The following is a 14,045-nucleotide window of genomic DNA, read 5'->3' on the forward strand; positions in this document are numbered from 1 at the left end:
GAAGAGGTCTGATCTTCTTCCTTTTCTAAATGTACATATAATACTCTACATTGATAGTCAGTTGGAGCAATAGGATAGAAACCATGAAAACCACTGTTTAATAAACACACACACCAACCAAATCGATCCATGAAATCTACTGTCCCGAGACTCCTGTCCAGGACACTGGACTCTGTTTTGTCCTGATAACCACCATCACACACTAGGTTCACACACACGGCTAAAGATAATGACTGCATGCTACATTTAGAGGTCCCGTCTAAAATTGATGATTGTAGTCGCCATGTCATTTATTCATTTTTACCTTAATGTTTTTTTAACTTTTCTGAACAATACTTGCAAAATAACAGTTATCATTATCTTGTTGAAGATATGAATCCAATATTTAATTGGGTACAGAGTATGAACTCCTTTATTTCAGTGTTAATGCGAGACCCTCATTTTTTTTGTTTTGCCATTACATTGTTAGTTCACACCATACAAAAGTAAAATGTGATAAGATTAGAGAAGCTCAAACTGTGAAGAATAGTCAGTGAGTGAAGGAATCAATTAATTTATTCAGACAAAAGATTCTTTCTTCTTTTTTGTAATCTTACAGAATCAAACAAAATATAACATGTGCATTTTGCCGGGTTATATGTCAACTGGCTACGAGTCACATTTAGAGGGTATAAGCCACCATTTAGAGGTAATTGTGGTCCCACAATATGAATTATATATTATATATATTACAATATAATGATTTATTTATTGGGTTATATAACATTATTTTTGTTTGTTGCAAATGTAGGACTTGTCTTGTTTATAGGGTATGATGGATAAATGGTTGGCATTTACCTTAAACAACAACTGCTTTTTAATAATGTTTTAACAGAATTGTCGAAACACCGTTTATTGAGATATGTCTCCTATATAAAGAAATGCTATATAATATTTGTTCGTCTCGTTGAAGCTAAATGGTTTTGATTACTGTTTTACATTGTTTCTTAATTAACAGTGCAATGGGTTGAACTTTACGGAGCAGAGTTGTCTAGTCTCAGTAGCAAAGTGCTGGTCATTGATGCCATGCAACTAAAACTAAATTGTATTATACTGTGATTTCTGATTTGTTTAATTTTTATTACAGGCAGCCATCAATGGAGTGATACCACAGGAGAATGGGATCTTACAAAGGTAAAAACCATGTTGTCACACCTTTACAGTAAATCATAATTTTACCTTACAACACTGAAGGAATGCTGCCTCTGATAATTCAGGTTATTTATGACTTTTATGACGTTCTTTATGTTGTCAAATGATCATGTAAAGAAAGTATGGGAGACTACCAAGTAGAAATATGAGGAGTTAGAGTGGCCTGATGTGTGAAACATGTGAAGCAACATTCAAAGAACACCGGAAACACGAGACCAAAGCCTGATATTATTTGCAGTTGAAGGTTGGAAGTTGACCTCCTCATCTCAGTGTTAACCAGGAGATGTGAACCTGAAGGTTCAGTGTCTGTTTTAACTCTTTATAGTTTGTGCATTACTTGAATAGGTCGGAAATGATTCGAATACATTGCCCAGCACCGGTTTCCATGATGAAATACAATTTTGTTGTTAAGTGTAAACACGTCCATATACATAGCCTGCAAATAACACTAACTTAAATGGTACTGAGTTGGAGGTTATTGCAACTGCTGTGGTTTCCATGCTGCTGTTTAAGAGAGGAACAATATAAAAGACACTGCAACTGCGAGGAAACTTTCTGCCAAGTATGAAGTTGAGCACAGTGTCTGAATAGAAACGGTTTCTTTAAGAGGCTTTGTGCCCAGCACTACCCTCCAACGGTTAGTTGACACTCATGAATGCAGGGAGCTGATCTTAGCCCACTCAAACTGGAGCTGCTCTGTTAAACCGCTTTATTTTGTGTACACACTTGTGTGTGTGCATGCATGTGCTTTAGTATGGCCCGGGCCATTGGGCCATGAGAATATTGCTGGTCTTTCCTAAGAGGCAAACATTGCTGTGAATGGAGGCTGGCTGGCAGTGGAACCAGTAGCCAGCACATTTTTGAAGTAGCTGGCACTGCAGGGAGTGAGCTGGGGTTGCCCAGTAAACAGACTGATGGTGTGACCGGAGCTCTTGCCAGTAGAAAGCCAATGCTCTTGTCTAAAATGCATTTCCTTCTTTAGTAAGAAGAATATTTAATATTTATTATTGAAAAATGAATTGAATATTCAAAGAAGCTTGCTTGTTGAACAGTAACAAAATCCTTCAGGCCATCAAATCATTACATGGTAGGACTTATATACATAAATGATATAAAATCTGACTCCCCTGTTGACGACAGTCTCTAGTTACCTTCTGTTACCTTTCGATCCCCTCCAGGAAGACACAGCAATACAATGCACTCTTCATGTAGGGCAGCGAGAAAAAAGGCCCAAACTGAAACAATGGACAATTTTATGGCCATCAGTGTTACTGCAACAAATTAAGGTTAAAGTGCACTCACAACCCCTTTCACTCTTGCTTTTAAACTACTCAGATGCTTTTTTAGAATTTCAAGAATCAGCTTGAGTAAAGTCTGCCTCTTCCTCAGAGTACATTTGTTGTTCAGTTTGGTTCACATTAGTTTTATTTGTACTAAATACAATCTCAACAGCCTTTTGCTAACGCAGCCTTTTCCATTAAATATCATGCAATGCTTAATTTTACTTTATTTTGAGCATTCGGATGGTTTTCAGATGATTTTGTCACAAAGAGGGATTCATCTGTGTTTTTGCAGCGATTGACTAGAAAAATAATTTGGTCATGTTAGTTAATATTCTACTTGTCCAAATCTAATTTTAAGAATTTGGATCTTAAAACATTTAGACTGTTACTTAAGTTTGTGGCAGAAAAGACGATTATGATGTGCGTGTACTCTGTGTGTGGGGAGGTTTTAGCAACTGTTGACAGTCGACCTACGCCTCAGGACAGTGGCCTCTCTAATGTGGTGGGCCAAATAAAATACAGCCTTTGTTAAAAAGCCTGACTCTGGCACCCAGCGCTTGTGATGCAGTTGCTCCTTACACTTCAAGGAACAAAGGGCACACTTTGTTCATGGTCAAGACAAGAAAGGACATTATTTACTGTGTTATGTGAAACCTGGATCATAACACTCAGCAAGCAGCAAAGAGAAAATAAAATATTGTAGGAGAGGATGAGAGGGAAAGACTCTGATGTTTGCATTTTCTGTTTTGTTAACATCTGTTGTTTCTTTTAACTTTCCTCTGTCTTTACTTTGCTTTATGATCTGTAATGAAACATTCAGATTTTTTGAGATGTTGATGCCATCAGTAATCTTTTTTTACTTCTGTGACAGTAACTTTTCCAGCGAGGCAAGCCAGGCCAGCATGTACGGACCTCCTAACCAATCAGAAGCAGCCGATGCTGCAACAGCATCAACAGCAGCAGCAGCAGCAGGAGGCACAGTTCCTCCCCCCTCCTCTTCATCCTCTTCCTCCTCTCCACCATCGTCCTCTGCTTCAGCTTTTTGCCCTTTCAACTCCTCCTCCCGACACATCGTAGAGCGTCAGCCCCGGATGCTCAACTTCAGGGTGGAGTACCGGCAGCGTACCGTAGAGCTGGTACTGGAGGAAGGCAGCACAGTCGGTGAGCAACACACACATACACACTGACAGACATACTATGTGTAACACTCATTATAATACACTGCCTTTTGTGCTTAAATGTCAAGCTGAAATACACATTTTCCTCTGCATAACTTTACAGGAGAAATTAAACAAATCCTCGAGACAGAGCTTGGGGTTCCAGTGTCCAAAATGCAGCTGAAGGGATGGAAGAGTGGAGATGTATCTGATAGTGTGAGTTAATAACACTTAATAATATTACTCATCAAACCTACAACTGTGGACCGCACTGAGAAGAAAAGCAGTAACGGTGATATGAGCTCAACTTGAAGTTTTTATATTCTCTCTCTGTGTTGTTTTCGCAGTTTGACTAATCTAAAGAAATGTGATTATTTTTAAATTTCAAATTTCACTTGCATGTAGTCCTAACATTGCATCATACAATGTGCCCTGCCTTTTCACATTTAACATGTTACACTGTTCCTTTTCCCAGACGTTGCTGAGGAGTTTACACCTGCCCAAGAACAACAGCCTCTATGTCCTCACCCCAGACATCGCCCCTACTGCCAGCACGAGCAAAAACAGGTACTTAGCCCAGCACTCTAAGACATGAACTCTGGAGAATGCCTGCACAATGGGGTCCTGACTTTCTCTGGAGTTTCACTTTATACATTATATGAAGAACACAGCAAGAGATTCTTCGGCCAGACACGTACACAACAACACAATGATCTCCTAAACATTCAGGCGAGGGGTGGCTCAGCATGCAGGAGGCAGGTCTCAATTTATAAACTCTGCTGCGGACATCACATGTTTTTGTTTGCATCACATCTACACTGGCATCGAGACGTATCACCAAAAGCTCTCGTATCTCGTTTTTTTTCAAGTTGACATCTTCTCTGGTGTTTTCTATAGGTACAGCTCCTTTTTTTTTAAAACTTTGAGATATTTGTATTTTTTTCAGTTTTGTGTCTGTTAGGTGTCAGAAGCATCATCAACGCGTGCACTTGCTCACAGTGACTACTCCAGACAATATCCTGCTGTCGGGTCTCATGGACACATTCAGACTTATTAGTAGTAACTCTAACATTTGCATTCTCACATACAGCTCTTCCAGATAATTTCAGGAGGATATCCCGAGTTCATTGCATGTCTGAAAGCAGCTTTACTCTTCTCTTTTCATGTGTAATCTCACAGTAAACCCTCTTTCCTCTCTGCGCCTACCTTCACTACTAAATATTACTGGTACGGACTTAAATGTAGCATGCACTAGCGAACACCAGGTGGCGATCTCTATCCAGATATGCAGAAGTTGCCTAGAGAATCCAACCAGCAAATTTTCATTGATATATTAAGAGACATTTGACCTGCTGCTGAACATTCATTTTCTCACATCCATTGTGACATTTTGAGAGGAGTGTCTGCTGGCTCAATCTCTGTGTGTTGTGTAAATAATAATTTTCTCTCCCATCTTTGTATCATTAAGCCCGGCATTGTTGCTTGGTGAAGGTTGTTTTGCATCTTATTCTTCTTTCTTTCTTTCTTTGCATAATAGCCACATCATATCCATTATTATTTGTTCTTTTCTTTAAAAACCCAGCCATCTGCCACATCAATGATAGTACCCAGTGACAGCAGTGGTTTGTCGAGAAAGCTTAATTAAGCCTGTTCTGTTCATCACGGTGAATGCGGGGCAGTATTAGCCACCTTTTCTAGTGAAATGTCATACAGCTCACTGTCGGAGCGGTAATACAATCATCGATGGCAGCTGAATGTGTGTGTGTCCTTTCATCGGTGTCAGGAAAACATCATCTAAAGAAAGTCATATTTCTCCCTTCATTTTACCGGCTTATTGTTGGCTGACCACAAACCTTTTTATTTTTAATTTGAAGATGAGAAATAAATATGAGAGTGGTCGTACTTCAGCGCATGAGATATTTTGTATGTGTTATTGTCAGGTTTGAGGTGTATGTGTGTGTGGAAGACGAGGATGTACTTTTCCACTCCTGTAATTATTAAAGGAATGACTGCATCATGAATCCTATGCTGCTAATAATTGATCGGCCTGACACTGAATTATATTAGAATATTTTATTTATTATTTTTGAATCACAAGCAGTGTTGTTTAACAGATGAATTATGTACTGTTGATATTAATAACTATCATATTTAGACATCAGGGGATTTCAGGAAAACTGTCTTTACTGTAACTCTTCTCTTCTTATTTAGTAGTTATATGGCGGCAACATGATTATTAAAGAGACGGCTGTCAATTTAAATCCTGAATACATTTTATTTTTAAACATGCTTCCGTTAAGCAGTGTGTAGTGAAGTTTCAAAATATTTTTTATAATGTAATTATATGATTGACTATATCATCCCAATGTTAAAAAAGGTGAAAAAAAACCATCCTGGATGCACCCCCTTGATTTAATCCACTCCAAAAGTTAATAGTTTCTTCTTTGGCCTATACCCCAACCTTCTACTAAATTCCAAGAAAATCGGTTCAGTGCTTTTTGCATAATCCCGTTGATAAACAGACAAACAGAAAACATGACTATTGATCATTTAAGTTTAATGAAATAGCCCCTTACAAAAAAAAGATGATTTGATAATAACAGGTCTTTTGACTAGTTTCAGTAGTACCTCTGTCAGATCCATGACCTTGTTTAGACAAAGTTGTTTATAGTCTCAATGGTCCATTTTTGTTTGTTGATAGTAGATTAAAAAATGATAAATACACTTGTAGCTCTCCTCATATTTCCTTATGTTCACAGCCAAGCAAGCATCCACATGTCACCAGCACACTTGCAAAAGAAGTCGTTTGGCAGTTTGCCGCTTCGTCCGCTAGTCATGCTAAGTGGTAGTTATATTGTGTTGGCAGCTAATGGCCCACATCTCCCCAGTCATCCCTCCTCCCTCGCTCTCACTCCTCTGCCTCTCCTCATCTTGTCCTTGTGTGTTCACTCGCTGTGTCTTTTTAGCAGCACCATTGCCATTTCCCCAAGTGTTATCGATATTATTTTGGGTGTCAGGAGCTCATTATTTTGTGTCAGCTATTTTCAGTCGAGGTTGAATGGAGTAGGTGGGCTCCAGTGTGTGTATGCTCATGTATTTGTGTATAAATGTGTGGGTGTGACTGAGAGTGTGTGTTCACGGTGACCCTGCTGTCAATCTGGGAGAGGATAGGTGACATATCACAGAACATGAGGGGGGGAACAGTCCCCTGTAGCGGGACCAGACAAGCTGTTAGCCTGCAGAAAAAATAAACTGTGGTCACACCGTATATCCACAGTACATGCTATGTACATGCAGTGTGTGCTAATTTGTTGCAGTAGGCAGAGCTCAGTGCCAGTAAAGGCCACAACCTAAAGTTTGCAAGTCGGGAAGTACACATTATCAACACCATAGCAACTCAAGGTACTTGTGTTATGATGAAATCAGTCATCTGATCTGGTACTTCTGCATGTGGATGAACAAAATTATCTTGCGTAATATTACAGTTATAAATAATGTAGTCAAATTCATGTATAGTATTTTAACTTTAATTTGATTTCCTCACATTGTCACAAGTAAAATACAAGTTAATGCTATTGTCAAAAATACTTATACTATACTTTGTTTTGCTTTATAAAATTTGTAAACGTCCAACTTGTTCATTGAAACTACCCCTAGCAGTGGCAGTATCAATAGACAGCTTGCATGACACTGAGATTATGTTAAATGACTGAAAAATGATTGTCATTCTGTATTATGACACCAAGATTATCATCTAACATGGAAGGAAAATGTGGATATACTTTTCATTTTTCTCAGTAAAAGTTGTGCTCTGGTTACTGCTGCTGTCCAATAATTTAACCAAAACTCCAGCTACTCTTAAATTTGAATTGGGTCTAATGAAACAATTCCTATATCCTCAACTTTAATTGCCAGTTTGTAGCTGTATCGTGAACAACCATGATCCAACTAACTTTTAATTTCACAATGTTTATCTAGTTCAAATTGTTGCTGAGTAAAAATGCAAATGTGCCGTAAATGGTAATATCCCTGGCAATTACTTTGTGGAGCTTGGCTCTTGCAGCACACACACACCTAAACCAAACCGACTGATTAAATAGTGCTGCTCTGTCATTATGATCCTGCTGAGTAAACTTCTCCTAGTTTTCTTGTTTGATTAGAAATAAATCTTGGAGCTTGGGGAGATTTTCCTCCGAGCACCGATCCATCTCACGTAGTTATTTAGTTAGCGATGTGACGTGCAGTTATAGGACTGCAGTGTTAAAGCCCGGTCTGAAGAAGGTTTTTTCTCTGTGGCTACGTCGATGTTGTGAATACAAGAGGGTGTTGAGGAGGAGCTAATCTCCTGCATAAATGATGATGGCCTGATGAATATTTCAACGGAATCGGTTCCCTTCCTCATTTATTCTCCGCTTCGGCTCTCAGCAAGTATGTTTGCCAATGAAAGGTTATTTTAATTTGAACTCTCCCAAAGAAATTTCAAATTGCAAAAATGATTCATTAGGTTTTCTGTGTTTTTTATCGCGGCCCCCCACACACCCCTCTTCCTCTGTGTCAGCTATGCAATAGCGGATGCACAGATGCTTCAGGGAGCATGCTAACTGGTTAGCTAAACAACCCTGATGGAGGGTATGTCATGGTTATCATGCTGATTAACTTTGGGACGAGATGGCAGACCAAAACCGAGCAGAGCGGTTTCGCATCCTCTTGCTTTGTTGCGGATGCAAAATGTGGAGGAGGTAAGGTGTGTGTGTGCTTCATGACCTCCTCTGTAGGTAGGTGATGCAAAGTGATAAGTTAGAATGTCCTCTCCTGTGTGTGTTTGTGTGTCTGCAGTTAAAACTTGCAAAATGGCAATAAGCATACATGGGTGTGTGTAAGACTGCAGAGAATGTGTGTGGGTATTTGTGTTTTACAGGCACGTCGCATTGTGTGTGCACATGCGTCCCTGTGTCTGGCAGTGCTAGTTTAATAAGAGTCTGCTCTGTGCCATGGGGACTCGCTGCTTAGGCGATAGGCTTACCTCAGAATGAAACCAATCTGTTTAGCCTGCTCTTCTCCCTCTGCAAAACGCTCCATTTCCTCCGTCCATAAAGTTAAATGACATTTCCCTCCCAGCACCCTTATGCCATGTCAAGTACCTCCAGAGATGTCGCAGGCCGACCTTGATGTCACGGTGTGTGCGTGCTGAGTGAGAAAGAGACCTCTGAAGGCAGAGGCAAACACTGAGACATCCACATGTCAACCCTGCACCGCTTGAGGGGCCTGCTTTTATCACAAGACAGCAGCTTTGACAGCATCAGTCCCGACAGGGATATTACACTGGAAACACAGGGTGCTTTGTTTATATGTCAACTAGCAGGCCTCATCAGACAGATGGGAAATGACTCACTGCGTATGGCAGATTTTTCTGAATTCATTTGATGTGTTGAGTTAGTATTTTTGTACCATATAGCACAATAAGTGATTTTTGTGATTTTTTCAAAGTACATCTCGAGCAGATAACTACCCACACACGTAGCAAATTGCTCATCGGTCTGCCATAAATGACTGATAAGATGCTCCCTCTTTGCTTGGAAGGACAGAGTAACACTTCCACTCAGTTTACCCTCTATCTCTGTCTATTTAGGAGTCGAGCTGCCTGCCAGCAGTAGCTCGGGACTGTGTCCAAACATAATCATGATATTAGCTAGATCCTTATTTATGTGTCCCTACCCCTTCCATTTTCTCTCTCTCTCTCTATCTCTCCCTCTTTCTCTCGGTCTCACACAAACATGCACACACATTTCTCTCATCCTTCTGCTCAGCCCTATTACATATGCATCCATCCTGCACTCCACACATTTCCAATCTCCCCCAGTTAGCTACAACAAACATTACATTTACATATTGATTTCGCAGTTTTAGTCAATGTAAATATGCTGTCATTACAGTAAATTTGAGCTTCTGTTAACATAAGCTCGTCCAGATCTGCACAGATTAAGGGTGTGATTGCATAATTAATGTGTGCGCTACATATTAATTCCCCCATCCCTCTCTTTCTCTCAACTCTTCTCCTCTCCTTGGGTTCTGAGCCCTGATTAAGTGGCTGCTTCGGCCCTTAAGCCTCCCATTGATATTCAGCCTCACAGACCCAGCGTTTGCTCAAAACGCTACTTAACCTCACAGCTTATTGTAAATGAAGCTTCCAAAAGTTGATTCCCCAACCTCCGCCTCTCTACGTGAAGCACACAAAGTGTCTACGTTTGCATTATTCACAGACAGCGTCTCTCACTGCGGTATGGTACTGAACAGGCCTACTGGACAGGTCAGGTCTCCGCAGCCAGGTCTTATTCCACAATACATGGCGTACCCATATCCGCAGCAGGTCTCCAAGGTGAACAGCCTCTGGCGTGTTAGATGACTGACATCTCAGAGCATTGGTTATAGTTGGTGGTCATACACTTATTCATTCAGGTTGATATGGTGTACCACATTTGCTCTATTTCCTCCACCAAGGACGCCATGTTTTCGATCAATGGGATTATGCAAAAAGCACTGAACCGATTTTCTTGGAATTTAGTAGAAGGTTGGGGTATTGGCCAAAGAAGAAACCATTAACTTTTGGAGTGGATTCAATCAAGGGGATGCATCCAGGATTTTTTTTTTTCACCTTTTTTAACATTGGAAGATACGGTGTTCATAGATATTTTTTTTATTTCTCCAGGAATAATGCAGGCATATCTAGAAAATTACAGTCTACATGACATGTATCTGATCTCAATACATGTACTTTATATGCGATAATGGTGATAAAGAGGCAGCTCTGTGGAAGTATGAGCTCTCTGATTGCCCTTCTAATTCCTTTTTTAATATGTCTGTGAATGTGTCAGGATACTAATCATATGAACAATAATTGATTGCATGTTTTTATTTAGTTTCAACTTAAAACAAATATTTTACCTAATTAAAAAGGATGCATTTGACTAAAGTAACATATATGATCATCATTCAATACATTCATCAACAGGTCTCTGGCACAGTAGCCTGTAATACACTCTATGAAAGGATGTAAATTATAAAAGACATATAAGTGCAATAACTTGTTTTGTCAGGTACAGAGACAGTCAAGTAGCTAAATACAGCACAAATCAGGATCTGCTGAAGAGGTGCTGTATTATGATGCACAGTAATAGCTCTATATTTTGCTTCAGAATGAAAATAGCTGAATTAATTGCAGCATTGTCCACACTCCAGGAACAACTGAAAACTGTTTCCCAAAACAATCCAACACCAGGAATTTGACTTTGTTACTGAGGAGTCACTGGTAAAGGTCAACAACCCCATCAAACTATGCTTATGTGATGAATTGTGTTATTCCTTTTTCGTTTGTTACGGTTAAATCTTTGTTTGTTAGCTCAGTAAGGCAGATTGGTGGCCCTCCCTGTGTTTACTGTGCAGGTGGTCATAGCTGTGGTAGCCTACTGTGCTGAGCGCAGCTCTGGCCAGGCTTGTTAAGACATAACCAATAAAGTGGGCGACAAGCCCCCTGAGGAGGCACCCACCTCCCTGTGGGCCAGCAGGCTGCCACTAGTTGACAAGTTTCAGCTTGCCCTTTACTCGACTCAGTCGCTCTTAGTATTAATGTTTGTCTTTCTTTGCCCCCTTCTTTTCTTTCTGTTGTGCGATTATTCTGCCTCTTTAACTTCTCCCCTTTCCTGCATCACTTACTAGTGTTTTATTTGTTTTATCGTGTTCATCCCTGTTTCTCACCATTTTATATTTCTCCCTCCTCATCCAGTCCTCTCGAAGATTCGTTAAACCAGAACTTTCTGCTGGTCATCAGCCACCGCGAGGCCCAGAGGGACTACAGCCTCAACTTCCCCGGCTCCAAAACCATACAGGAAGTATGACACCAGCACTCACACAGACACAGACCACACAGGACATAAAAAAAATCAGTTACACTGACACGGACAGACACAAACACACACACACACTCTCACACATGCACACACACTCACACACATACATAATATTATTGTACCTCGTTCTGGTTTCCCATACCACAGCTTTCATTCCATTTGCCAAACATTGCTAGTCTATCTCAGCCATCGATTCATTATTCATCACAAATGATCACATTTCCGTGCACATAATTACTCTCACAGCTGTGGTCTGGTACAACCCCCTCTTTTTCTCCTCATTCCCCCTACGCTGCGTCTTTCTCTCGCTCTCTCTCAGCAGTCTCAGCAGTCTAGGAGGCGGCTTAAATGACTGAACATTGTTTGATCTAGGCATGCGGGAGCAATGGAAAGAGACAGAGTCCATTCATTTCACTCATCTGAAACTAAACAGTAGATTTGGCAGCGTATGAAATATTTATAGTTGCTCGTAGTTGACCCAGTGTGAAGCCAGTACACCTCTCTGTCCAGTGGTTATTGCTATCACAGCTGCAAATGGATTTAGGAATGAAGACCATGAAATGTAGATAGGTAAGAATGTGTATATGTTTGTGCTCATGTGAGTTGAGACCCACCCCTCAGGCCGAGGGAGACCTGAGCAGGCATCATTTATTATTCACCGTGGGTAGCCTGCTGTCACAGGTTGGAGGAAATAAGCTCCCCAAAGACTGATCATAGCCACTTTTGAGTTTACCTCACATGTAAATGAAGTAGTCATCATTTTCACCTAATACCGTATATGGGACTGGAAATATCAGTTTGAAGTAATTTCAGTCTTAATGTAGCTGTACATAATTTAGATTTATGGTCAACCTATGGTCTCTAAAGCCCCTTTGCCACTGGCCAAAAAACCCACTAACGACTGGCTTTTATCTGGAATGGGAATTTATTAAATCAGCATTCACTCCCAGGTTAAATGACCCTGCAGCAGACAAAGGTCTTTATTGACTCCAATCGGCACTGATGGAGGTATGACACCCAGGTGAATGCACTAATTTGGGAAGACAGCGAGGTGAGAAAGCACCTCAGTTTTTTTCATTATGTTGGTGATGTAGAACAAAAAAAGGAGGGTAAACTCCACTACTAGCAAAGGGAAAGGAGTCAATTGCCTTTTATTGTGGGTTTACCCACATTTGAAAAAAAAACTTTTTATACCTGCTAATTTTGGTGTAAAAGAGGTCTACATTTATTTATTAACTCCCATGCAGCAGTGAAAGGTGTCAGACTCAGTGTAGGTGAAAGTGAAGATTGAAGTTTGCCTCCTCTGGTTTTTTTATTTCTCCTCCCTCGCTCTTTGCTTCTTCTCCTCCCTCCATCCTCTCTCTCACTCTCCTCTCAGGCAGATGGTTTTGATGAGCACCCACTGTGAACCTTAAGTGTTTCTGCTGGGATTACAAACACTGGGGAGGGGACCCTGCAGTGTGGGAGGGGGGGACTGTGGACGGAGAAAGGAGGCAAAGGACTGTTGGCTTGGTGGGGGTGCTGTAAGAGGACATTGGGAATAGAGAAGAGACAATGTGGGCTTAAACAGGCCTCCATGTTGTGGTCTTTCCTTACGCATGCTTGTCTTTAGGCATCTCAAGGCCCCCCGCAGTGAAAATGAGGCCCAGAACTTTAACCTGCATAGATCTGGACTCTGTTTGCCCCATGTTGATCATGCTCTTTATATATTTACTCTTTAGCTCTGGAACAGGCTTATTATGTGTCAGGAAATGCAAGGACGGAATGAGATGCTACAGGTGCAAGTCATTTGTGCAACCTCTGTGATGTTGGAGTTGGGGTGTGAAAAGCTGAGATACAAGCTAGAATAAGACAAATACAGGAGGTAGAGTTGTGTATTTATGTCATCAGAAGAAGACTTGAGAATGCAACAAAGAAGAAACAGCATAGTCAGCCTGACCAACTCCCCTTTCTCCTCATACTGTGTCCACTCACAGACACATATGGACTCCACTACACAGCGCCTTTTTCTCCCCATTCTCTCTTTTGTCTTAGATGAAGACTTGCCGATGGTCCCTGCTTGTGCATATCAATAGGGATAGAGTCCTGTCTCCTTGTTTGTCTTCCCCAAAGGCTCTGGCTTTGCCTTGTGGCTCTCAGGGAACTGCCCTTGCCCCTCCCTTTCTATCCCTCCATTCTCCATCTCTCTCCCAGTGTCCCCTCTCAACCTTTTCTTCTCCCATCTCTGGTGCGCAGGGATGCGTAGACTCTGATTGGCATTACCAGACAAGAGTGCAAGGATAAGTTGCTGGCTAGCTGCTGAGCTAAGCTGGAGAGCAAATGTTTGCCAGGGAAGTAGAGGGTAGAATAGGGATGGCTTCTGGGCCCTGAGCTGTCCGTGACCAGACCAGTTGTCCTAGGGATTTCCCTCCTCTACTCCCCCCCCAGGGCTGGTCCCGGGCCCCCATCCTTGCCCTGCAGCTGGGAGACACATAGGAACCAAATGCAGACAGAGCCGCGGAGCTGAGAAA

General features: G+C 41.1%; 1 protein-coding gene across 1 annotated transcript in view; it reads left to right on the plus strand.

The window, feature by feature from the left end:
- faf1 (Fas (TNFRSF6) associated factor 1) overlaps positions 1-14,045 on the plus strand; it is a 59,940-nt gene that overhangs the window by 4,572 nt on the left and 41,323 nt on the right. The window contains exons 3-7 of the mRNA XM_069522067.1: positions 1,127-1,173; positions 3,346-3,635; positions 3,756-3,847; positions 4,107-4,198; positions 11,412-11,517. Of these exons, the coding sequence (XP_069378168.1) occupies positions 1,127-1,173; positions 3,346-3,635; positions 3,756-3,847; positions 4,107-4,198; positions 11,412-11,517 (627 nt within the window). The remainder of the gene's footprint in view (positions 1-1,126; positions 1,174-3,345; positions 3,636-3,755; positions 3,848-4,106; positions 4,199-11,411; positions 11,518-14,045) is intronic.

Source organism: Paralichthys olivaceus, chromosome 3, assembly GCF_024713975.1.
Source record: "Paralichthys olivaceus isolate ysfri-2021 chromosome 3, ASM2471397v2, whole genome shotgun sequence".
In the NCBI taxonomy this organism is placed as follows: Eukaryota; Metazoa; Chordata; class Actinopteri; order Pleuronectiformes; family Paralichthyidae; genus Paralichthys; species Paralichthys olivaceus.